The 27,957-nt window shown below is 32.6% G+C and overlaps 1 protein-coding gene across 1 annotated transcript; it reads right to left on the bottom strand.

Moving 5' to 3' along the window:
* Positions 1-146: 146 nt before the first annotated feature.
* On the bottom strand, positions 147-27,957 carry LOC127737881 (uncharacterized). The gene is made up of 8 exons (XM_052248832.1): positions 27,646-27,957; positions 7,900-8,641; positions 7,396-7,416; positions 5,012-5,124; positions 2,805-2,872; positions 1,975-2,453; positions 1,046-1,375; positions 147-590 (listed from the first exon to the last, which is right to left on the bottom strand). Exons 1-8 carry the CDS (start codon positions 27,754-27,756, stop codon positions 211-213), a joined length of 2,244 nt encoding a protein of 747 aa, XP_052104792.1. The 5' UTR covers positions 27,757-27,957; the 3' UTR covers positions 147-210.

The following is a 27,957-nucleotide window of genomic DNA, read 5'->3' as shown; positions in this document are numbered from 1 at the left end:
GCGGAAAACAAGAACAAGAATTAATTCATTTGGTATCGAACGTAAATACATAGCTTTTCTTAGGAAAGAATTTTAATTATCGCTCTTTTAGATACTTTTACTCCAAATTCGCATAATCATTTAAAATTATAACGAAAGGCAACTAGTAAACAAATAACAATTTATTATACAAATAATAACTATAAATAATACGTATAACATAACAGGCATTTATCTTTTCTTTGTGGCTTCCGAACATGCAGCATTTGCTGTGTGGAACACACAACTATTTACTGAAGGATCCCAAACTAGTCCGGATGAGCACTGTTGGATAACTTCCCTGCCGGACTGACATTGAATATAAAGTGAACAATTAAATGGATGAGAAAAATATCCATTGTTTTTACCTAAACACGGTAATATATCAGGACAGATGAGTTCATTTCTTGGAAAAATGCATGACGATGTTTCTGGGTCGTATACCAGATTTTTTGCACATGTCAAAACAACACCCGAATTTCCAGAAATGCATTGTATGAATTTTGAACAGTCATCTGGATGAGCATGTAACGTTCCTTCATCAGCTTTGACACATGGCTCTTTCTCATACTCTGGAAATAATTAAATATTATAATTACTGTAATAGGATAGAAAGCATGTCAAACTATGTATGAGAAGTAGTTATACTAGATTGTTATCTTTCATGATAAAACAAGAAATGGTAAAATGGAAAAATTGATGTCATCTTTTTGTCGCAAGGTGAAGCCTCTACTATCTTAACTGTCAAAGTTTAGGTGTAAGTTAAGATATGAAGCAGACCTAATTGTGTCCGTGGTATTGTTTTTAATTTCAAGTAAAATGTGACAGATGCAATCAACATAGTAAACAAACTTTGAACTACGTATTGGGGAAAAAATAGATATATAAGGGAACCTGAAGTTAAAGGATAAGGCTATAGTTGTTTTCAATTAAGCAGTAAGTGTTTCCCGCCAAAAGGTTAAAAGCTCCGTCACGAGGTAGGTAAACCAGCTTTAAACTATAAACTAACTTGATTACGTATTCTTACCCGGTCTCGCAGGATAAATAGGTCGCGTGAGTCGTTTAGTGTGGATCTTTGGTGAGGATGCTGTAGTCGTTGAGTTTATAGAAGGAGTATTTGTTGTCGTCTCTTCAACTGTTTCTTGACCAGGTGGTTTGGGAGGTGCTAGGGCTGGATCCGGGCAAACTACACCCGGTCTGTGCGGTACACATACATTAGAATTAACATCAAAGACTGTATCACCAGCACACGACCTTACCAGTGATGCACTATGTTCACATTGAAAATATTTGTTGCAATCTGTTGGATACGGATAGAACTTCCCGCCACTCATATAACATGGTTCCCATGCAAACACTGTAGAAAAGAAAAGAATGATTGCTGACTAATTGCTCTTGATAATTAGTATACTTTTAAATCTTAAAAAAAAAAAAACTTTACATATTATCATTACACTGTATTTTAAAAATCAAGTGAAATTCCTCCAAAAAATATTGCTTTGAAAAAACGTATAATGAATGATTAAATCATCGGTACCATTATGTTTGCATTTCATTAAGATAGTATAATGTGACTCGTCATGATTTTCAAGACGATGTTACATATCTCGATGACTGACAACTAAACGGGTGTCCTTAATAATGGTATATGCAATTAATTCATGATGCAGTAAAACTCAAAACAACAAAAATATGCATTGATAAACAAAAATTACATGTATGATTTATTTAAAAATAGAACCATTGAAGCTACCTTTTGGATCAGATTGGTGGAATTTATTTAAACTGAATTCATTTTTTCCGTGGTCTGGGTGTTGGCGGTACGACGTTTTCGTTATTGAGATTCTGTGCATCTTGCCATGCAAAGCATACATATAACTTCTCCGTTTTCTCATCGTTGATACTACAAACATGCCTTCATTTCTTTATATAACTAATTTACTATGGGTTACTTACATATATCATCTTCACTCCATCCTTCGTCCCATCGGGTAGTTGTTTTTATATCTGTCACTGGTGTTGTAACAGTACTTTTTAAAACTTGTGTTGTTGTTTCTGTTGTTGTTACTATCGACGAAGTTTCAGTTGTCTGTGATGATGTTGTTGGTAAAGTCGTTTTTAATTTTGTTGTTGCTTTCGTTGTTTCTGATGTTGTTTTCATTTTAGTTGTTGGTTTCCTCGTTGTCGTCGTCGTCGTCGTTGTTGTACTAGTTGTTGTCGTCGTAATTATTTTATTGAAATTCACAGGCGTCCTTTCATGTTCTATTTTAATTTTAGCATTTTCAAGTTCAATTTCAAATTTATCAACGAGTGCTACGTTTGCATTTTGACCATTGTCTTGTACTTTAGGAGCTGATGTTTCTATAACTGATATTATATCTTTCTTTGAAGCAGCATTCTCGATAAAAAATAATGTAAAATTTATGCGTTCATTCCTGAAATATATAATAAAATTCAAAATCAATCCATACAATTTATGGTAATTATGCACAATTGTATTTAAATCTGGGGAAAGAAATAAAACGAAAAATATTGGAATATTGAACTCAATAAAAAGAAAAACAATCGACGTCAAAGCTGTATATGTATAAAAAGGAGGTGTGTGTATTAGGCAGCGATATAACAAAAATTAACAGAACACACACTCAAATAAATCCAAAAGTCAATATACAGTTTTTAACAATTCTCTAAAAACAAATAGTTTTAACAGAACAGATTAAATGATAGACTGATTTCCCAAAATAACATATTTTTACAAAAGTGTCAAAGCCATTTTTTTGACTTACTTTATAGAAACCAGCTCACACCCTCTGTATGTTTTTTGAAAGTGGCTATTTCTGTAGTAATCGTCCATCTGTAAATTAAGGTAAGAGATTATTGTATTTATCTTCAAACTTTAAACAATGAATTTATCTTTATACATTTTATACAATAAATACAAATGATAAAGGGAATTACTAAAAATAATGGACAGTTGAACAGACAACAACCGACTCTGCCGATAAAATAGGATCGGAATGTACATAACCAACAAGTTCAATGATTGTTTGCAAAATAATAAACGCTACACTGACGTAATGCGTTGATGTCAATTAAAAGTGAAGATAAGGGAGGCAAAATGAAAAGTTTAGGGATCCTTATAAAAAAGCAAAATAGTAAAATTCTTCAATCCTTTAAAAGAATGGCGAAAGATACCATAGACAAACTGACAATGTCATGGCAAAACAAGAAAAACGACCAATGGACAAACAATGGTAAATAAAACACAACATGGAAAACTAAAGTATGAGCAACACGAATCCCAGCAAAACTGGGGGTGATCTCAGGTGCTCTGGAAGGGTAAGCGTATCCCGCTCTATATGTGGGGTCTGCAGTATTGCTCATGTAAGTACAAACCCGATGATAAGTCTAATTCGGTAAGTCATATTCGAGGAAAAGAGGGAGGGATTGCAGTTACGACAATTAGAACATATCAGTCGTCACATTTGAAACAGATATTCCATAACCGTCAACCAACTCGTGATGGCGTCCGTAACTTTTCGAAGGTATGATTTAAAAGTTATGTTAATCTTTCATTGGTTGGATAGGATGATAAAGTCTTATCATCTTAAAGCGGAAACCCTTTTTAAGACAAGGTGGCGTCATAAGAATATTTGTCCAAAATATCCATTTCAGAGGTGTTTTTGACCATATTATATATGAACAACAGCAAAAAGTTATTACATGCATATGGTATATACGGATGGTATTTTAACCTCCACTAAAATGTGTCACAACATAGCATTCATTTTGTAAAATTATTATTTCGTTAAACAATAACTTTATTGATCATAAAATTGTTACGTAGAAATTGACCTTTTGGAGAAGATAAGATATCCTGTTAGGGTCTTGTATAATCTCAATAAGTTTTAATATTTTAATCATTTCTTGTGACTATACAAATCTTTTCTCATGTCAAAGGCTCGTCAATATTGGTCCCCGATCTAGTTGGGTTTTTTTCTTTTTTTTTAATCGCAGTAGATAGATAGAAATGAACATTTTCTCGGCTTTTTTATACAACGTAAACTTTTATTTTGATAATAAACAAACTTGACGAGGCTTTAATTGGATTAACTTTAAGGATATTGACTATTGATTTTGAGGCAATTGTTTTCCTTCAGGTCCTAATGAAATTCCTGTTAAAGTTAGTCAGCCATGTTTGGTGTAGCTCTTTTACTTTTGCAGTTATATAGAACCAAAGGACCAACATTAAACAACTGCATAGAACCCTTTTCTCTCTCTCTCTCAAGTCCTTTTGATAAGTGATAAATATAGCAATATGGTTTGTGTAACTCTTATAGTTTCCAAACTATAAAGGGTAGAAACGACCACTTCATATGATATATAGAATTAAATAATCATGTCCTACCCAGCGTAATTATTTGTCAACAGATCCTTATGATATATTCTTTCATGCAAGCTGGACATTTTGTCCAGATGAAATATTGTTAAATATCGATTGGTTGCCAATATTCTGTTCGGTGCATTTCTAACTGATACAACGGGAGTACTATTAAAGGATGGTATTTCCAATTTCCTCCGATCGTCACAACATCAAATGCGACTTATCACAAGATTTTTTACTTGCAATGAGCAACAAGATGGATGCCACTAGTAGAACAAGAACTGATTACCGTTACAAAACATCGAGTTTATTTTCTGGTTTTTCTGGTATTCGTGTTGCTCGATTTTTTCGTTTTTTGTGCAGCGTTTTGTGAACTGTTGTTTTGTCTTTTTGTCGTTTTCTGTTAGTGATGTTCTCTGTTTCTTATGGATTGTTAATCATGACTTATAACAAGGTTTTTGATTGTCACCTTGGTATATTTTCCCTTGTTTTACTGGCAAACATTTAAAGTGACATTGTACAGCGTTCTAAATGTTCGTGTTTTTGGTTGTATACTTTATTAAATAACCAATAATAATAAAAACGTATTTCTTAAACATATTTCTTTACCTGCTGACAGTAAGCTAAAGCTAGCATTTTGAAGTCAGACGGTGTAAGTTCGTCTAGACTTTTACCAAGTCTGTTATTCTTAATTTTCATGTTTAAACTGGCACGTAACATTTCTGAAAATAAAAAAAGCATAAATAACATCTTTACATCTTCCATGCTAGGTCAGCTTTAGGATATTGTAAAGCGTATAATGTCTTTACTCAGTGAACTAAAGTTTTATATTTAATATAATAATTATTGCTTAACATTACGTACACGCACAATATAGGATATAAGTGTTAGCATCATCGGGTACGCTCGAGGGAAAAATGCATGGAATCTTGATACATGAAATCAGAACAAAAAGGATCTAAACATAACAGTCATATTCGTTTTATGGTCAACTTTGCATAATGGAGTTGGAATTTAAGTGTTAATTCAATTACATAATTTATGAACTGAAAAGTTACAATAAAATGATTCATTTGAATCAAACCAATACAAAAATGAGAGGCTAACGATTGACCACCACTAGCGGGTCTGAGGTCATTATACAAACATAGATCAATCTCAGTCGGCACATGATTTTAGTTATCGAATCAACTTATTAGCGAGATATAGGCAGCCAATTTGGTGCTATGAAACTTGCAAGACACACATCATGAATGCCATTAAATAGTTTTCTAATTTCATTTCGTCAAGTACCATTTATAAGCGTTTGAAAAATATGTCTTTTATTAACGTTAAATGCAGGTGCTTCATTACATTTTGCAGTGTAGTTCTTTGACAAACTTTCGAGCACAATATTTGGATACTTTTTTCTTGCACAGAAGTAATATACTAAAGTTTGGAAAACTATTTCAGTTAAAATTAAAAAATAAGTTAAAAAAGCTGTGCAAATTTATCAGGGTTATAACTTTTCAAGCAAGTCTTCCTGGTTAATCACCACTCTTCGCCACTACTGTGTTATTTTGTGTTATTTTATTTTTTCTTCTCATCTTGTCATGTGTGTTTATGTTATGTTATAACTTTTGATGAATTTCTTTGTACCATTGTAACTATATGGTGTTTGAGAAATAAAGATTCTTGAATCTTGAATCTTGAGTTTATACTTCAAAAAGAACAACCAACGATTATATTCCGTTGTCACTTTCTTATATATGCAAAACACGTATGAACAACACCCATTTCAACATCATAATAAGATGACACTATAGACATGAATATAAATTATAACTGGAAATTCATGAGCAAGGTCAGAAAAATTAAAATAATTAATTTCAACAACTGTAATGTAATTTATATTATAATTAAGTTTGTACAGTCATGGAATTTTAAAATACCATGCACTATATATACTATGAAACGTGGCATTTAATTGGTCAAGTTATTTCCTGTTGGTGTAAAAAACATGGTGGTAGTTTTGTTTTATCGAATGTAAATTTCAAATTACTGATTAGTAAGTATCAGTTATGCCAACAAATTTTACCATGAAAACAATACAAACTTCGTACAAAGTTTGCAAAACAAAACAAAACGATATCTCTCGCCCCTTGTCTTTGAATAATATTATTCCACTGCTCTATACTTCAAGAATGCCAATAACACTACGAGTACTAATCATGGTAAAATCCAGGTATTTACCGTTAGGCATACTTATAATAGACGCGACTTCGTAAATTTGAATATGTTGATGTAGTTAAGCTTATTTTGTGATATTGACCTTGTAGACAGACATTCCAATGTTATTCTTAGTACACCCTCTGTGTGAGGGCGACACCAATTTCAATTATCATTAATATCCTTCAAGGGATGGCATTCAAAATTTCTGAACCGGATACGACTTGCACAAGCAGACCGACGGGAAGATATATAGACTAAGAGTGATTCCTGTACACTCAGACGGAAATGACTTTACAGAAAGTTGAATGCCATTGAACCATACAACAATATTTGAAAACAAACATTTCTATAATTAGATAACAATATAAATCACAATCAGTCGTTTTGTCTTCCGCCCTTATTAGTATGCCATCAAATCAGGTTGAATGGGCAGTTTGGTAGTAGGACTCTCTGTTACAGCCAGATTAGTCACGACTTTCTGGATTTTTTTGTTTTTAGTGCTTTTCAACTATGTTATTGAATTGGCCTTCCTATTGTTTTGATTTGAGCGCCACTGATGAGTCTTATGTAGATGAATCGCGAGTCTGGCGTACTATATTATAAACCCGGTATCTTGATGAGTTGTTTATACAGAAAACAACTGATGATTTAATCTCGAACAAACACTGTATCTACAAGAAAGCTTGAGTGACGAACGAACCGTCATTGGTGAAAATAGCATGGGTACCAGTATGCGCTTTAACAAGAACTTAAAATCATATTTATTATCTAAGGAAACATACCTATTTCAGTATCTTGGTTCTCTGAAGAAAAAAAATAACAGTATTTTAATAGTTTAAAAATCAAAAATTCCCTCCTTTCATAATATTATGATTGCATTTTCGAAATTTAACAGATATATAGAACTGAATATCAATAACACTCATGTATAATATAAAAATAAGGAGATGTAGTATAATTAACAAGGAGACAACTATCCACAAAAGTTCAAATGAAGTGGATATAAGCAATTACAGGCAACCTTACGGCCTTCAACAATGAGAAAAATCCATACCGTATAGTCGGCTAAAAAAGGCATGCTTTTTCCTGTAATTTTTTTTATCAAAGTTCCATTAAAAATTAAATGTAATTTAGTGCTAATAATGCGTTTTTTCATTAAATCGTCTACCCACCTCACCCTACTCAGCAGCATCATTATCATAAAACACAAATCATTTATTTGTCAATTTATGTAAATAACGTTTTGCAAACATTCAAGTACAAAGTATAATAAATTAAAGACTTACTTTTGAGCTCTACAGCAAAGTAAATAGCAGCACCTAAACTTGCAGCTAAAATGAGCAAAAGTAAAATCCCAAATATAGGACCTAAAGTTTTCTTCACCTTTCTACTAAAAGGTTCAGGGACTGGTTGAATAAAAGCAAACGGATCAAACCTCTCGTCAGAAAGTCTGTCCGTTCGGAACTGAGTTGAGCTACTTCTCGATTGTTTAGATTGTGCACTTTGATTACTTTTAACACTGATTTCACTTTGAAGGCTAGCTGTAGATCTAGCTCTTGAAGGCGGTCTTTGGGGACTATTTTTATACTGGTCTTTCCTTTGATAAGGTGAGTCCCGTTTACCTCGGTCAGTAGGACCTTTGGCTATTTTATTATTGTTTTGAATGGTTGTCTTTGAAGCTTCGCTGCCACGTCGACTTGTTGCTTGCGACCCTTTACTAACACGGCTTCGCTCGCTTCGATCATCTTCTGTAGATTCTTGTCGTGTGTGATTCGGATGAAGTTTATTTCGTCCTACTTTTTGTCTTGGGGATTCAAATTCAGATAGTTCACTTAAAGAGGTAGTACTATAACCGGAAGTTTCATCAACAGCTCTTCGTCGCCTACGTTTCTTATGTTTCTTTTGTTCGTCTGCTATGGTACATTCAGACTGAATGGTTCGAATTCGTGGAATGATTTGACTGCTGGACAAATTGTCGGTGGATTCACATTCTGCACTATATGACCGGCTGTGATGTATTGGTGTTTGCTGAAAGGAAACAAGAAAAGGGTTTATGTATTGAAAGTTCAGTTAATACACGTAAATTGCATTTTTAAACCAATATATAATAGCGTTGATTACTTAGAGAACATTATAGGTATACATTTACATGATCCTGTACAAAAGGTTTTGTAAATGATTTGTTAGAAGGTTCCCAATTAACATTTTTAATGCTTTTTGTATGTTTGTCAAGAGAATAAATGCAGTTTTGAAATGTTTTACATTGCTTTTAATTTGTTTTTACGATTATGTATAATTTATTAAAAAGTTGAAAGATTAAGACATTTTACGCAAGTGTACATTTGTGATGTTTAGAATAATATACCCGGATTTCCTTCAGTTTTCGAACCTAAACATATACACAGCAAGTCACGTGGTATTTGTCAACCTTCAGTCACAATAACCTTCCATCTGCATTATTTTTTGTTAAGTTTCGTGAAATATCTGATTGTTTTCAATTTTTTTTAAAATTCCTTAACAAAGGATAGTAACAAACATTCACTGAAAATGTAAATAGTACAACTATGTACATATAGTAAAAACTACAACATCCATATGGATAGTTGTCTCATTGGCAATCATACCACATCTCCTTATTTTTATTTATATTATTAAATTAAGAGTATGTGGTTGATTGCAAATGAGACACTTATCCACCAGAGCCTAAATAAAGTAGATTTAAGCAACCATAGGTCACCGAACAGCCTTCAACAATGAAGCCCCGATATGACAAATTGTGAAAAAATACAAACACAAAAAAAGTACAACGGCCTAATCTATGTACACAATAATAAACTAAAATGACAACATGATAACATGTATGATAAACAGCAAACACCTATGTTCTATCATGGAAGTATTGTATTGTTGTAATACCTTCATTGTTTTTATGAATACAATAGCAAATAAATTCAAACATTTCGAAAATTGAAAATATGTTAATTTATATTAAAGTTATCATAACTTACAATCATCTATGTATATGAAAGAAACACGTCTTTGTATTATGAACACGGAATTTATATTTCTTAATTGATTCATTAGCTTGTACATCGGGAGATAGAAGGTTATTGTTAACTTATGTAGATGCTTCAACCAAAGTTATTATTAGTAAAATTTCAAGTTGAATTTTTCGAACTACGGTCACCTTCGTGACTTTGTTGATTGTGTAGGAAACACCGTGTCTCAGATGACCTCAAATATGTTCCGTTTGGCGTAGACGCAAGTATGATTTATCAATGAATTTGTAGTGAGAATAACATTACAGATGGTTCATTAGTATCTGGAAATTTGTTTGTCTTTTTTTTTTGTTATCAAGAAACTTTACATTGAATAAAGAAGAAGAAGAAGAAGAAGAAGAAGTCTCTTTTTCATAGTGGTTGTACCTCTTGGACTTGACATTACACGATAAAGTTTTACAGTGTAAAAATGTAATTATTCTATTAAAGCACTATTTCCGTTTTATAAGCTCTGCTTTCTATACATGTAAATAAGACTTCCTAATTTATTAAACTTTTTTTTATATTTAGTTTTATTTGCGTTTTAATGGGGTAGTACAAACCATCAATTTAGGAATTCTTAGGTAATTTCACATACATGTAACAATTATTATTGATTACTTTTACAACCTTGACCTAACCAACTAATGAATATGAATGAAATTTCGGAAAAAGTTGTTAAAAAAAAGTACAACATTGGTACTGAATATTTAATATCTGTTACTGAAATTGTTGACAGTGCATTTTTTTTTAATTGTTTATGTTATCTATAATTTTGCATTGTATTATAGAGTAGAAATATATATATTTGACTTAGATTAATGGTAATGGTAATGGGTCAATAAGTACGTACATGTATAGGAATGTGCATCTGTGTGTTTACATGTGTTATAATTGTAGACATCATTCTTGACAGATAGAAAATGTCATAGCCTTGTTTTTCCTTTTATAGCTTTAATTATTTACAGGGGACACAAATAAATGTAATTAAGTATACAAACAATAAACAAATTATAATAGAAAACAGACTTATGGTTAATTTAAATGATACATGTTCATCAAGTGTCAACTACTCTCCACGATTATTTCACTACATAAATTATAAATAATTACATATACTTATATGGATGTATATATGTATATATAAATAAAATTTTATTTCATTTTTGTCATAATAAGTGCCACAAAAATACCTGTAATATTAATAATATTTTAGTAACCAGATTAATACTTTTGACTTTTCCATTGTCACGAATCCTTCATATTTTGATTTAGTTACGAATCAGCAATTTCTTGATGTAAACTGGTATAAATGACTTTCGTTTTAATCGCATGCAGAGCAAATTAAAAAAAAAATGACGCCGTTCTTTGTATTAGTTAGAGTATATGAACGACATTTGTTTCTGTTATAAGCTTCATACATAATACATTTTCGAAATCGTTTGTGGAGAACCAATTCACATAACACATTGAAGACAGCCCTGTCTCCAGTAAGATTTAAATTGTTACCATTATAACATTCTTGTTATTATGTGTATCTGTATAAGGTATATTTTCAATAAAACTAAAGTGAAGGTTTTAGTCAAATCCTCGAACATAGTCACACACTACCTTGATTTATCGCTTATTTTGACATGTTTGATAATAGTTTTCTCACGAAATGGTAAAGATATTTGTGGTCAATCAAAAATGACACAATAGTATCGTCTTATAACAGAGCTTTCGTTTAACTAGTTTTCTGAGATCTCAAATGCATCTCGATCAGTAAAATGATACCCGGTGCATGCGCAGCGTAAAAAATAAGTTCTGAAAAAGGAATTAAAGGATATCGATATAACAAACATAAATAATACGAGCACAAGCTAAACAAATCTGATTAATATCATACCAGAGAATGCTCGTAGTAACTGAAAGCCTGCGTATAGTACTTATAAAGTTAAATATCATACTAAAGAATGCTCGCAGTAACCGAAAGCCTGCGTATAGTACTTATACAGTTAAATATCATGCCGTCCTGCTCTCAAATATCAGCGGCTGTACTTCGAAGTAGATTCGTACAGTAACCTAATCAACGGGACAAGGTCTTGTGAATTTCCAAAAATTAGAAAGAAATAGAAAAAAATTATAATATTTATATTCTCTTGTAAAAGGTTTTTTTAGTAATGAAAATATTACGTTCTCTTGTCGTAAAAGTCTTTTTTAGTAAGGGAAATATTACATTCACTGTAATCTGAAACTTCATTGCAAACACACTCTTATTGAACCAGTAGTTAAAAGAAGACAACTGAACATCACCATCAAGGAAAGGTGAATTCATAAGTCAATGACAACGCCTGAAGTAAACAAACTGTTGCCACAGAGAAAAAAATGTCCGTCCTGACCTTTGCCTAACGATTAGTCGACAGAAATTTCCAATTTTTAATAGCATTGAAGGATAAAAGCACATCAAATACATGCATTTGTGTTAACACGTATCCATATCCCACTCCTTTCTACGTTGTAATACCTCAATTGAGGGAATGGATAACAGACCACAACCATTAGAAGGTAGCTTCCCGAACACAAATGAAGCATTTTGATCTTTGTACGGGTTACCAATAAATTTAGAACCGGGAAGTTTATTGAATTTATGCGAAAACAATGAGGATCTGGATGGGGTCCTTCATGTCTGTATTCTTTAATTTTTTATGGCATTATTCTCTATTCTTTATACTTTTTGCCCATTATTCTCTATTCTTTATATTTTAGCACCTCATTATTCTCTATTCTTTATCATTTTGGTCCATTTTCCTCTATTCTTTATATTTTTGCCCATTTTTCTCTATTCTTTATATGTTTGCCCATTATTCTCTATTCTATCACCCCCCATCCACACCCTCATTACTTATACGCTTGAGTAGCAATTTTTTTTATATAAATTTTGTCACAAAAATACAATTAGAGGATATTACACATAATACATCAAATATCTTTTTTTTTAAATATGGCTTTGAACATGTGATTACATGTATATACATATACATTTGTAACTATATTTTGAGAGGTCAGTTTTTACTTCTTCACTATGGAATTCAGATATTTGAACTAAAGTTACTATTAATTGAGATGGATAACATGAATAATTAGAGAATATGTGTAAACGTCAATATTTCAAACTTATTAGTAAATGTAACCGGTAGCAGTTATACCTGCCAGTATCTACATGTAACTGATCAATATAACTCATCTTCAATCCATTTCCTTAAAATATGCGGAATGGCTTAGTATTTTCTTCATTTGAAAACTAATATATGACAAATAAAACATTTAAGTGCTGAGACAGCTACTGTTCTAATTGCTGTTATCCTCCTATGGGTACTGATAAAAATAAATATAACTTTTTGTAGACTTAAATCTATAAAACACTATTAGAAGGCAATGAAACCCACATAATATTTAATCATTCTTTTTACATTAACTCGGGGCAAGAAAATGACACTACAAATTTAACATAGCATAATTTCAAGATTTAAAAGAAATTTATTATCCTTTTTCATTTATTATCTCATAAAACCTTTCTTATGGCTAACTTCCTTGCCTAACTGATGACCTTTGGACATAAGGTGGATCTCAAAATGATTGCTGTAGACTGACAAATCAGATAATACCAATACTTGCTCTTAACCTAATATACATGTAGGTCATGCCCTTTGTTACAGATTAGTATCTGCGATTTGCATGATGATATTTGTAATATTTAAGGCAAATTGAATATGCTACTAGGTAAAATGATGATGTTAATCAAAGTAGATCTGATTTCAATTGGATTGCATTTTGACTAATCAACACGTTATTCATATACCATCGGATTAGAATCAATCTCTGGTATCATTTTTGTAAAGTCATCAGGAACCACAACCTATCACTTTATTTTTCCTTAACAGGCCAAACACTTGGTTGGCCGACTTGGTTGTCTGACTCATTCTTAAATACCTGACTACATATGATCGCTATGATTGAATTGAAACCATTGCGGGTTTTTTTCGGGATTGTTTTAAATCTGAAAAAATAGATGGTCAGATCAAAGTCGCCTGTTTTGGGGGGAACTGTTATAAGACATCAATCCCCATCCAAAATTATTTTTGATTTTACTATGTTCATAGATGATGGTTTAACAAAGGACCTTATTTGGTAATATACAGCAAGGAGATGTGTTGTGATTGCCAATGAGACAACTATCTACCAGAGACCAAATGACTACAGGTCAGCGTACGGTCTTTAGCACTGAGCTAATCCGAACCGTATAGTAAGCTATAAAAGGCCCTGGCATGCCAAATGTGAAACAAATCAAAAGCGGAAACTAACGGCCTTATTTATGTTTAAAACAAATAAGCTATGACTTAGGACAGGCACATCATAATAACATTTCCCTTAAACCTTGGGACAGTCGTGTAGCAGCACACCAAATGAACAAACTGTAAAATAAGTTGGAAAGGGTTTGACTCACAAGGATGGTACTAAGCACACACCAACTAAAAAAAACCAAATACAAACAAAGTACCAAAATAAAGAGTACTCGCAGTTATTTGATGCTAGTACAAAGCTCAATTTCAACTAATACTTAAACAATGTTTTCACAGACTAATCTATCAATAAGTACACCACTCATTTTTGTAAAGACGTCAAAAACCATCTGAGAAAAACATGAGTTTGGGCAATGCCAAAATATAAGTATCGACAGAATGTTCATGTAGGATGTTAATTTTCTTAACATTCTTATGCGGATTAAATGCTTACTTCTTTCTTTTATAGATATATTAATTATAATACATAAAAAAAAATGTAAGGTTATTCATGAAAATAGTTAGATGTCGCAAAGGTCTAAAGCAATCACAAAATATTCGGAACAGAATGACAAGTTGAATATCAACTTCATGTATAATGTGTTGCTTTGATTAGTTTGTATGTAGGTAGCATGACATTGTGTATTGACATTTATGCTTTATTAAGGTCCTATATACATCATGAGAAACATGTGACAATTTATTTTAGCGAATCTGTCCCTGCAAATACGTAATGATATCATAAGTATGAAAATCTCTTTCTAAAATCGTTTCTGTGAAATAAAGCCATCATTGTAATTGTTTTCGAAAATTAAAAATAGAAGGATTGTTACCTATTTAGCAAGGAATTATAGCTCTATTCCTTTGATTGAGTTTTGGTAAGTGCATGTAGGAAATTTTGTGTCGTGAATTTATACACAATATCCCTTTTTTTAAGATATATGCAGTATTGCCTTCGATAAATTTATGCGCAGATCTAAAAATTTGTAAAATAACATAAATTTAGATAAGACAAAATTACACTCCATGTTTCTAGCCTGAGTTTTTGCGTGTATATGAAGTTCCTGGTATACAGCTATCCTACACCAGTGTATAGTAGCGTCAGAATTGTGATCCATAGGAATTTTGTGTAATGTGTAAAATTCAGATGGGCGGATATCATTTGAGTGATTTAGTTTAGTATTGATGAACTAAAAAAATCATATTTCAATCATTAATCGTAAATTTGCTCCCCAAAATATCATTTATTATAGATTTATTTATAAAACGACTGACCTTTCCGTAGTAGAGAATACATTTTGAGCCTGCTTTCTAAGTAATGTGTCGTCTTTTATTTTTTGTTTCCCTATTTAGTTGTAATTCTGTTGGACTGTGCAGGTTTTTTTATTGTGCATTTTACTTAAAGAAAGGCATGAGTTTGTGAGCACGTAAAGCTGGTTTAACCCACCATTCCAAGTCGGGCTATCTAAACGATGTGTTGTTCGTTATTGTTTGTCTGTTTGTACGTCTATTTACTCTGAAGAGTCGATTTTTGTGGTATATGTATCCTCCTGTCAATACATGAGATTTTTCTGAAGGGATCCTATTTATGTCTTGTTTGAGTAAGTCAGTTAGGAATTTCTATACATGCCTATATTTCCATGAGATCAGCAAATTAATAATATTAACTTATTCCTTTTTTTCTAACAAAACGGTCTCTCTCAATTGTCTCTTTGTCGCGTCCATCGAATGCGATCCCTCTCAATAATTGTCTCTTGGTAGCGTCCATCCAGTGCGGTCCCTCTCAATTGTCTCGTGATGGCGTCCATCGAGTGCGGGAGGTAAAGATTAATTAAGGTAAAATAGACCCTAGACTCGGTGTTTATATATCTCAATTCGTTCGTTATGCCCGTGTCTGTAGTGACGTTTTGGATTTCAATGAGCGTAATCTATGTATAACTGGTAAATTATTAAGTCAAGCTTCGTTACCACAAATTACTTAAAACCTTTACTAAATTTTTCCATAGATACAAAGATTTGATTTGCAAGTTTGGCTGTACCTGTAAAAAACTTATTTCAGACGGAATAGCACATCCTAACATCCTAATTTTTACGGTGATGTTGTTTACCGAGACCGGAAATTTATATACGATCCGGGTAAACTTATCTATCCTTTAAATAAACTTATTCTAAAAGATTACCAATTCAACACTGATATTAGATCTTTGAATATTGTTTTTATTGGTATAAATATTGATTTTGTTATCAGTAAATTAAAATCATACTAAATAGTTTTGTTATACACATATGCACTTCAACGGCACTACAATCTGTCGATACCTTTATTTTGGCATTGCCCAAGGTCATGTTTTTTCTCGGACTGTTAATGACGTCTTTACTCTAAATCTATTAGATGGTGGATGTGTACTGATTGATATTTTAGTCTTAGATACATGATTTTTTTATTAGTTGTTATTGACTTTGAACTAGCTATCCGTAACTGCGAGTACTCTCAGATCTGTTCTTAGTGTCCTTTTTGTTGTTAGGGATGAGGGATGGATAAATACCCTGCCACGTCCGGTCTGTGTTTTTGTTAGATTGTTCTGCTTTGTATCGATCTGATGAGTTAAGCCTTTTCAACGGATTTTTATAGTAGTTTGTTCTTATGATGTTGTGCTGTTTCACCACTGTCCCAGATTAGTGGGAGGGTTGAGAGCTCACAAACATGTTTAGCCCCGCCACATTCTTTTATGTGCCTGTCCCAAGCCAGGAACCTGTAGTTCAGTGGTTGTCGTTGGTTCATGTCAGTCATATTTGTTTTTTCGTAAATTGTTTTGTGATAAATTTGGCCGTTAGTTTTCTCAATTGAATGGTTTCATATTTTTTATGTCGGGGCCTTTTATAGTCGACTACACGGTATGGGTTTTTCTCATTGTCGAAGGCCGTACGGTTGCCTATAATTACTTACATCCACTTCATTTGAACTTTGGTGGATAGTTGTCTCATTGGCAGTCATACCTCATCTCCTTATTTTAATATTGTCAAAAGTTAGAGAAACGTGAATAAACAGTATACAGACATAGAAAGGGCACCGTATATTTTTTTGCTGTAATTGCAGTCATATTGCTAGTTTATATGATACCTTACTGAAAGCCGACTATTGAGAGTGACAAGTGGTTTTAGAAAAGATCAATTAAACACATTAAAGTCGCATATGATATTAAAATGTAAATACATGTATCCATATGTAGGAGCCTGTAATTTAGTGGTTGTCGTTTGTTGCTGTATATCACATTTGTTTTTTGTTTAGTCTTTTGTACATAAACCAGACTGCTAATACAAAAATAAGAAGATGCGGTATGATTGCCAATGAGACAACTCTTCACAATTGACCAAATGAAGAAGAAGTTAAGAACTATAGGTCACCGTACGGCCTCCAACAATGAACAAAACCAAAACGTTAGTTTTCTCGTTTGAATTGTTTTGCATTTGTCACGTCAGGCCTTTTATAGTTTGCTATGCGGTATTATTTTGCTCATTGGTGACTGGAAGTTATTTTGCATGCTTTATCAAGTAACATAGATATCAGATAGGGTGACTGGATGTTACTGCTTTATCAAGTTACATAGATATCAGGTAGGGGGATTGGGTGTTTATTTGCATGCTTAAGCAAGTTACAATTTCAAAGATATCGGATAGGGTGGCTGGATGTTACTACTTAGACTAGTTACATAGGTATCAGGTAAAAAGTGACTGGATGTTACTGCTTAAAATAGTTACATAGATATCAGATAGAGTGAACAAATGTTATTACTTAAACAAGTTATATATATAGCAGATAGGGTGACCGGATTTTATCATGCATTCTTATGCATGCTTAAAGGCCGTATGGCTACCTATAATTGCTTTAATCCACTTCATTTGATATTTTGGAGGATAGTTGTCTCATTGGCAACCATACCACATCTCCTTATTTTAATATTAATTAAGTCACAAAGATAGCAGGTAGGGTGACTGGATGTTGCTCCTTAAACTAGTAATATAGATATCAGTTAAAAAGTGACTGGATGCTACTTCTTAATCAAGTTTATACATAGATATCAGGTAGGGTGACCAAATGTTGCTGCTTAATCAAGTAACATAGATATCAGGTAGGGTGACCGAATGTTGCCGCTTTATCAAGTAACATAGATAACAGGTAGGGTGACCAAATAATGCCGCTTTATCAAGTAACATAGATATCAGGTAGTGTGACCGAATGTTGCCGCTTTATCAAGTAACATAGATATCAGGAAGGGTTACCGAATGTTGCCGCTTTATCAAGTAACATAGATATCGGGTAGGGTTACCGAATGTTGCCGCTTTATCAAGTAACATAGATATCAGGTAGGTTGACCGAATGTTGCCGCTTTATCAAGTAACATAGATATCAGGTAAGGTGACCGAATGTTGCCGCTTTATCAAGTAACATAGATATCAGGTATGGTGACCGAATGTTGCCGCTTTATCAAGTAACATAGATATCAGGTAGTGTGACCGAATGTTGCCGCTTTATCAAGTAACATAGATATCAGGAAGGGTTACCGAATGTTGCCGCTTTATCAAGTAACATAGATATCGGGTAGGGTTACCGAATGTTGCCGCTTTATCAAGTAACATAGATATCAGGTAGGTTGACCGAATGTTGCCGCTTTATCAAGTAACATAGATATCAGGTAAGGTGACCGAATGTTGCCGCTTTATCAAGTAACATAGATATCAGGTAGGGTGACCGAATGTTGCCGCTTTATCAAGTAACATAGATATCAGGTAGGGTGACCGAATGTTGCCGCTTTATCAAGTAACATAGATATCAGGCATGGTGACCGAATGTTGCCGCTTTATCAAGTAACATAGATATCAGGTATGGTGACCGAATGTTGCCGCTTTATCAAGTAACATAGATATCAGGTAGGGTGACCGAATGTTGCCGCTTTATCAAGTAACATAGATATCAGGCATGGTGACCGAATGTTGCCGCTTTATCAAGTAACATAGATATCAGGTAGGGTGACCGAATGTTGCCGCTTTATCAAGTAACATAGATATCAGGTAGGGTGACCGAATGTTGCTGCTTTATCAAGTTACATAGATATCAGGTATGTTGACTGGATGTTACTGTTTAAACTAGTTACATAGATATCAAGTAGGGTGATTGAATACTGCCGCTTAATCAGGTTACAAAGATTTCAGGTAGGGTGATGGCAGATGTAATTGTTAAATCAAATTACATAGATATCAGAAAATATCCTTAATTTTTTTTAAAGGAAACATAAAAAAGTATCAGACCAATTATACGTAGTAAGATAAAACTGTATTGTATTTAATAGAAAAAAATGAATAAATTTTACTTACGATTTCGATGACGGTCGGATACAAATTACTATTAGCGTTCATTTTATCTTATGAACATTTTTGAAAGGCGGAAATTTGACACAACACTTTTGAAAACACCTTTGTAAGATCTAAACAACGACGCCCTCAACCATAAGCCCCAAACCTCAAAACCACAGGAACGAATTAAGTCATTGATTCTAAGTCCACAATTAAATATTGTTGTCTATTCATTTGAGGATCCGGAGAAGTTAACTAGATAAAAAAATAACTGAAATTCTAGGTTTAATATCTTTCTGGTAAATCTAGGAAAAAATGTTAAATGGAAATACCCATTTATGATTTGTCAAGTTATTCAATAAAATTATTATTAAATTGAAGCCTGTCATTCATATTTCACGTACACCCACAAAGTTATGCATATTCAATGTGGTTAGACAGAATAAAATTATCGTTTTAATCAATAAACGATAATTTATACCTTTACTGAAACAACATATTGTTGTTAATCGTGACAACACACTGACTAATTCGATAATACGGTAACGAAAAACCAATCAACATCAATATATTTGGGTGTATCGTCAGAATGACGTCACGTGCTAACAAGGAAGTCGTACGCTTTAAAATTTTCGAATTACTTTTTTTGAACGTATTATAAAAATAGTAGACGTTTAAACAACTGGGTTTATTGTTAATTGGTAAATTTGATTGGGTTAATGTTGACAGATGCATGTAAAATATGCGATGCATTAAATGTTTTGGCTTGTGGGCATAGTTTTACAACTTGCACTTTAAGGCTTAGGTGGTGTTTGAAACACCCAAACAAATATCTATCAAAATGATTGATGTCAACAGAATGACGCTACAGCAGAGAGAGAGAGAGAGAGAGAGAGAGAGAGAGAGAGAGAGAGAGAAAATTAAACTAAAACTTGCTTATGGCAGCATATGAATCTCAGTGCCACTTGCTTTAGTGTCTGTTCAGAGAATGCCTAGCAAGCTATCTACGTGCTACTTTGAGCATTGTAACGATGTTTTTATTAATTATATATAGAATTATCTAATAGTCTCTTTTCTGTCATTCATATTTTTTTTCAATTATTTGTATTACGTTTCATCTTACACTGAGAAGAAAACCTTAAAACTCTAAATTTTAAAAAGAAAATGTACTTATATAGACGATAAGTGTAAAGGTTAATGTAATAAAAAAAACAATATTATAATTGTATCTATTTTCATCTCCTTCTTTTACCACACACATGTCAACACCAGGTAACTTTATGTATACCGTGTCTTGATGTAAATTCAAATCGCTAAGGTTGGTCAGTTCATCAAAAGAAAACAATTATGTTTCACACGGATATAAAAATATTAAGACAAAGGAGACACTTGTTTTTGTTCAAAACTTGTTGATGAACAATTGTTTTTTTAAAGACATCAAATGTCAAAATATTTGTAGTTATTACAATTTGGTAGATAGTAAAGATATGTTATAACGCTTTTGTGGCGGTAAAAAATAAATAAACATAAAGTATTGTGTCACGTCAGTAACAACATCATGAATACACACGTTTTATGCAAATAAACCATGTTTAATGAAAAAAAGATCATCCCGAATATGCATGAAATATTCGCCACTGGACGTTAAGTAAACAGCAATCTATATACATGCAAATACTATGCATGCAATACTCGCCACTGGACGTAAAATAAACAACAGCCTTTATATCAATGCAAATAAAAACGGAGAACGTAGTTAATTGAAACTATTACTGTAACCTTGGGCACCGATGCTGGCAATTAATGTTGTCCCATGATTATATGTTTTAAAATCTATGCTAAGTTTTATATTCTCAAAATAGTTTTCATTAACAAGAAATATGTTGGGGGTAGGCGGAGCTTAATGTCAATTCTGGAAATACTACCGTTGCCTGGTGTTTCGTTTTTCATTCTTTAGCATTACCGTGTCGGCTTATCAAGCGATCTTATGAAAACTGAAACATTTCAATACTTCTATATGTAAAGTTCATGCAAAAGTTTCCTAGTAGTAATGTAGGGAGTAAGAAGAGGCATACGGGAGTGGAGTAAAAACTGTATTTGGCGAGTTGCCAGCTGGGTTCTTTGCAGTCGGGTTTTCTATTGATGCTACATTCGCCTCGACCAAATATATACCATTTTCAATGTAGGGACCTACAGCGAGTATAGGGTAGTCTATTAAAATTATATTGGGTGACTCGCCCGCTGGAGTTATATCATTAATTATTGACCCATTTCTTGTGATTAGTCACTCAGGGATAAATATATACATAAGTAACGAGGTCTTTTCATATGTCTTTACATTGCTATAGCTGCCAATCTGTTGTGACAATCAGTTGATTAGTCCCAGTTATAAATCATGTATACCTGGACATATATACATAGATATGTTATATACTTGATGACCAGTAACATTTTCTTATTAATTGTAATGGCTTGTTTCTTTTAGTCTTAAAACTATGTTACCCTATGAAAATGTACAAGTCATGTTCAAATGCTTTGTTGTTATAAAAAGACCACTTTTGGCACATTAAGTGAACATATTTTATTTTTTCTACGGTATAACACTAAACATTTTCATTCGGAGAAGATCTTCCGTAATTTGAGTTATTGACTTCTCCCACAGTTGCGTTCGGAGTTTTAAAGTATTGGAACACGTACTCCATTTTCGCTTCGTTCAATGACTCTCTTTCGATTTTTTAAAATTTTACTTGGCACTGATTTTTACACACATGCTTAAATACTGTAGTATAAAAAGACAAAATATTTTGCATTTTAGGGATTGGGATTCTTGTGAACAACACACTTGGCTACATGTAAATCCATCCTTGATACCCTTGTTCAATATCATTAAATATTCGATATTTACCAGAAGGTCACTGAGAGAAACCAGGATATTGACCTGGGTAATGTCAATGAAAGTATTCTAGGATATGTCCTAAGATATATCTTAGGACATTATTTAAGGTGGTTTTTGGGCGTGTCTGAGACATGTCGTAGGATGTAATACACAGATATCCTAGGACAGTCCTAACTACGATTGTCCTAGGACTATCCTAACACATTTAACTTATAAAAGTATGTAGAGAATTAAATGAAATATATTTTAATGTACTTATGTATAAATGTAAAGGTTGAGAGGTTGTACCTTTTATAAAGTAAAAAAATTTAACGCAAAATAAAGTTAACGTAATACTAATAGATACATTATTATGTACTATCAAAAATGATAAATAAATTTCATACAACAACTTAACTAAATTGTCACAAAACTTTGTTAGAGGCTATTATCGTGCTGCAATTTAAGCTATATAAACTAGTTTTTTTATTACATGTATTGAATCAGCCTTACGTTTAAACCCGCTGCATTTGTTTGCACCTGTCCTAAGTCAGGAATCTGATGTTCAGTGGTTGTCGTTTGTTGATGTGGTTCATAAGTGTTTCTCGTTTCTCGTTTTTTATATAGATTAGACCGTTGGTTTTCACGTTTGAATGGTTTTACACTAGTCATTGTTGGTGCCCTTTATAGCTTCTGTTCGGTGTGAGTCAAGGCTCCGTGTTGAAGGCCGTACTTTGACCTATAATGGTTTACTTTTACAAATTGTGACTTGGATGGAGAGTAAGAAAAGAATTTTAAATTTTTCTGAAACAGAAATTCAAATATTTTTGACATTTCAATTAATGTTGTACCATTTGGTCAGGTGCAAAACATGTTGCTAACATTTAAGCTTCAAAAAAGGGCAGCACGAAGTATTACAAATGAGCGTTATAGTATGACATCGTCAAACTACTTTTTGAAAAGCTGCGATGGATGCCAAATTCAGATTATTTTGTATATATAAAAGCAATTATAATTCTTAAAGTAGTTCACCAAATGACTCCGGAACAATTCAGAGAATTTAGATATGTGTATCAGGTTAGTTCTAGAACAACCAGACAAAGTACTTGTAATATGCTTTTTGTTCCAAAAACTTAAACTGAATACTATAAACGCTCCTTGTTGATATCTGGAAGTATTTATGGAACAATTTGTCAACAAATTTAAAACAATATAACACAATTGAATCTTTTAAAAAACATATATTGAGGACTATTTTGTTTAATTCTTATAACAGTATAAATAGTTAATATTTGTATCAGTATTTCTATACAATATGTATATAATGCAGGACCTTATTATAAATAAGTCGTGGACTAAATATGTTATCCTGTTGAATAAAAGGAAATTAATATTATTGTTAAATTCTGTTCTCTATTCAGCGAGCTAGCAAATGTGGCGAAGAATAATTTTAAGAAGACATGGGATAGTATATACACAAAGATAATTTTTTCAAATGCTGACTAAAGGTCATATTTGTTTTTTTTATTCCGACTTAGGACATCGTGACTTTTAGGACTTTCATAAGACACCTATGTATATATTCTTAATTTATGACCAGATTTAAGACATATCTTATCGTAGGAGACTTTCGCTAACATGACCTAGGACTAAGACCACCCTAAGACATGTCCTAGTTCTTAGACAGCTTCATTGACACGGTCCCTGGATCCTAGCTTCAAGTCAACCAAATGGAAGTGAATATAAGATGACATGTAAGGGGTTCATATTTCATAAAGTATCGTCTAAATGAAGTTCTCGCAGTCAAAAATCAAGGAACTGTAACTCGATTTTCCCGCTCTATTAAAAGTTTTAATTAATTTCAACCAATCTCGATCATGATGATCTATTCGACGTTCTTCTTATGAAATATCTTTATTCTTTAAACCAAATCAATTATACATTTAAAATCATAAACGTACTTTAAATTCATCCGAATAAAAAACATTTCTTATCTATATACATGGCTAAATAAGAGGCAAGTCAAAAAGTATGTTTGGTTTTCTCACAGTGACTTATTAATTCTTAATATTTCCTTATTAAACATAAAAAATACCAAACACAAATCTAGCTATAAGCTAAAATCAATACGATATACTATAAATAATATACTATGCAGAACATGTGGTACTAAGAAGTTACTGTGAGCACCTCGATACATGCCTTATAAGTACTTAAATAAAACTATAAAACCCCAACCGTAATAGTGCCAAAGAAATATGTGCGGAGTTAAAACAATACTAACACAACGACTTATAATCATTATACAAAAAGTATAAAAATAGGAATAGAAAAGGGAAAATCCAAATATAACGGAATTGCTTCCACTCAAACATCTTTCTATTCCTTCCCTCAATTTTTCAATATTTATTTCATCTAATCATCGAAGTGTATCTGTTAGATGTGGCTGAAACTTTAACCCTATGGAATATTTACTTCCGTAGTGAGAGCAATCAATTTACTGCACATCTTAGAAGAAAATAATACATAAAAAAAAGAATTCGGTCTGTTGCAATACTGAAACAAATCAAATTGTGTTCCAATTACAGCAACAACAATAAAAAAAAACAACAACAAATAAACCAACTTCGGTGTCAAAACTTAAGCATTAGTAATTTAAATTGTTATGGATTGTAACATCAATTTGAAAAGGTACGTAAAACAATAGTAATCTCAATCAGATGTTACAAGTCTTTTAACACCTGATGTTTGTAGTAAGCATACAAAAGTATTTATCAAGGAAACCGTTTAATCACCCTGAAGACAAAACTCGTACAAATTACATACTTAACAAGGTTACAAAAAATTTGTAATGTTATGTCTCACATGAGTGGTTGATAAATGTCATAATAATTGCAGTAATTGTTATATACCGGGGTAGATTAAACTAATAACATAGTATATGCATGTAACAGACTATATTGAATTATATCATGAAGTAATATAGATGTTTTATGATGATATTAATTATGTTGCAGTCAATTATATGTCATTAAAGTTCCCCTTTTCGTAGGACGTTTATCTATGTCTGTCACTGTGACAATATCGTGATCATCATCAAAGAGACATTTCTTTATGTTAATTAATTGTTTTGAATTGAATTGAAGTTGGATTCAACTAGTGATTGGTGGCAACTAGTGACTTAGATAAGCTTTTAGGCAGCTTTTATGCAAAGAAATTTCATCTAGGTCACATTGTATAGACATTTACATAGAAATTGTACCCAACCCTAGAAACATGTGGAATACAGATATCATCGTCTTTAACAAAAAAGTTTAAGTCAGCAAGTTTAATGAAAGTCCGAAAGTCTACTTAGTTGCCGTTAACCTTATGTTTGAATATGATACAAAATGATAAGATATAAAAATAATAAAAATATTTTTTGCACATTATTCGCTGGAAATCAAATGTAAAATACGTATATGTATTTACACTTATAATCCTAAACCATAACGATATTCATATTTTGGCATTGCATAGGTAATGCTTTTCTCCAACTGCTTAATTTATGACGTCCTTATACTTAATCAGTCGGAGGTGTACTGATTGAAAAATTAACCTAAGAGAATATGATTTATTAATTATTTTAAAATAGACTTCAAACTAGCTTTCAGTAACTGTGAGTACTCTTGGACGGGTACTTTGTGTCTTTTGTCTTTTATTGAGGTCTTAACTGGCCAAGTACAGGTATGAGCCCTTTCCAAAAAGGAAGCGAAAGATACAAAAGGGACATTCAAACTCATAAGTCGAAAAAAACTGACAACGCCATGGCTAAAAAAGAAAAAGATAAACAACAGTACACAAAACACAATATAGAAAACTAAAGACTGAGCAACACGAACCCCACCAAATACTGGGGGTGATCTCAGGTGCTCCGGACGGGTAAGCACACCCGTCGTATTGCTCATGCAAGTACAAACCCGGTGATAAGTCTAATTCGGTAGATCACATACGGGGAAAAGAGGACGGTATTGAAGTTACGACAATTGGAACATATCGGTCGTCATCAGTGAAACAGATATTAAATAACGGTCAACCAACTCGTGATGGCGTGATTTTTAATAGTTGGTTCTTGTGTTATTATTTTTTTCACACCATTGTGTCAGATTAGGCGGAGGGTTCACAACTAAGTTAAATACTTCCATATTTATTATGTCCCTGTCGCTAGCCTGTAACCTATAAGCCAGTGGTTGTTTGCTGCTGTCTGCCCTATTTGTTTTCTGCTTACTGTTTTGTCATGGAAAAAAGATTGAATGAAACACATTTAACTTTCTTTTTGAATTCGGTTGTAAACAAAAGGTTTCTCAAACTACTAGTTTCAAAGTAATATCACTTAAAAGCAGAATCACTAGCCAGCGGGGTAATTATAACGTATGGGACTTGAAGTCTACCCCTCGGTCGTCCACCGGGCTATTTATACCGTGCGATGCTTGTAATCTGTCCCACAAATCTGGTGCATCTTAGATGTGCATTACCGACATCACAAATATCAATGGAAATAATACTATCCGAGTTTTTTAAAAAATATCTTTACTGCCAACAAGGGTGGTTGCGTTAATTGAAGTAATTTCAGAATATGGATAATAATACAGAAAATATAAGGAACAATCTATGCAACTGCCCGCTCACTTTTAAATCGTACGTTGTTTAAAATAATATTTTTTTCAAATCAAACTATTATATGATAATGACGACAAATATTATTTTATGCAGGATAGAAATGCTCTATTTAGTTTGATTGACAGTAAGTCAGTTTTTACATAAATCATGCAGATAATATAAAGATAAAGATGTCAGACAATACACTGAAGAGATATGCAATCTAAAAGAAGACACATGACTATGTATGTAAACTGGTAAAACTACGTTAAAATGGGAACATTACAAAATGAGTACAAAATATTCCGAAACATCTTTTCTCATTTAAATTTCATGGACGACTGTAGATTTGGATTTACAAAAAAGAGCAGTACATACAGCCGTTTTTATCGTCATAATAAATATGCAATATGTATAATATATAAGAGAGAAGTGCTTTACATTAAATACTGACCATCTGAATTTACATAAAACGCTGAACTTTTGAGTTTAATAAAACGCTAACCATTTGATTTTGATAAAACACTGACCATTTGATTTTTATAAACACTGACCCTTTGATTTTGATGAAGATGGACAGGAATTTAGCCAATGAGTGATGCGTTTATTGCCGCAGATTTTTTTCTGCAATAAAAAAATACCCAGATATCTTTTATTCAAACGAAAATGCTGCAAAATACACAGAGAAATTAGTAGGCCATCCAACTGAATTAAATGGTTAGGTCTTGATAATTTGTAACTCAAATAAGTTAGCATATTTCATCTTCTTTTGAACAGTCCCAAGCAGTGCTTAAATTATAGTCTTACCATTGTTTCAGAGAAGTCCGACAGCATAGTTGTTGAAAAGGAATCATCATGTTTCTCATGCTGGTTGTATCGATTATCCTCGAAATGTTTTACCCAAGATGGTGTTTCCATCACAATTTTCTTTTAATTCCTGAAATTTCCATAATGACCTCCTTTGGTCATAAGATAAAATTCAGAACATTTTGTATAATGGTATAATAATCCTTTGATTTTTAACTTGGAATTTTGTTTCAGAAGTTACTGAAATTCCATCTCAATCAATGAAACTTGCCTCCACGCCACGTTCGAGGACAATTCAACAGTGCATTACAC

The sequence above is a fragment of the Mytilus californianus genome, unplaced genomic scaffold (assembly GCF_021869535.1).
Source record: "Mytilus californianus isolate M0D057914Y unplaced genomic scaffold, xbMytCali1.0.p SCAF_4, whole genome shotgun sequence".
NCBI classification, from domain to species: domain Eukaryota; kingdom Metazoa; phylum Mollusca; class Bivalvia; order Mytilida; family Mytilidae; genus Mytilus; species Mytilus californianus.
Note: the sequence above shows the minus strand (reverse complement) of the source record. Positions and strands in the feature narration are given on the sequence as shown.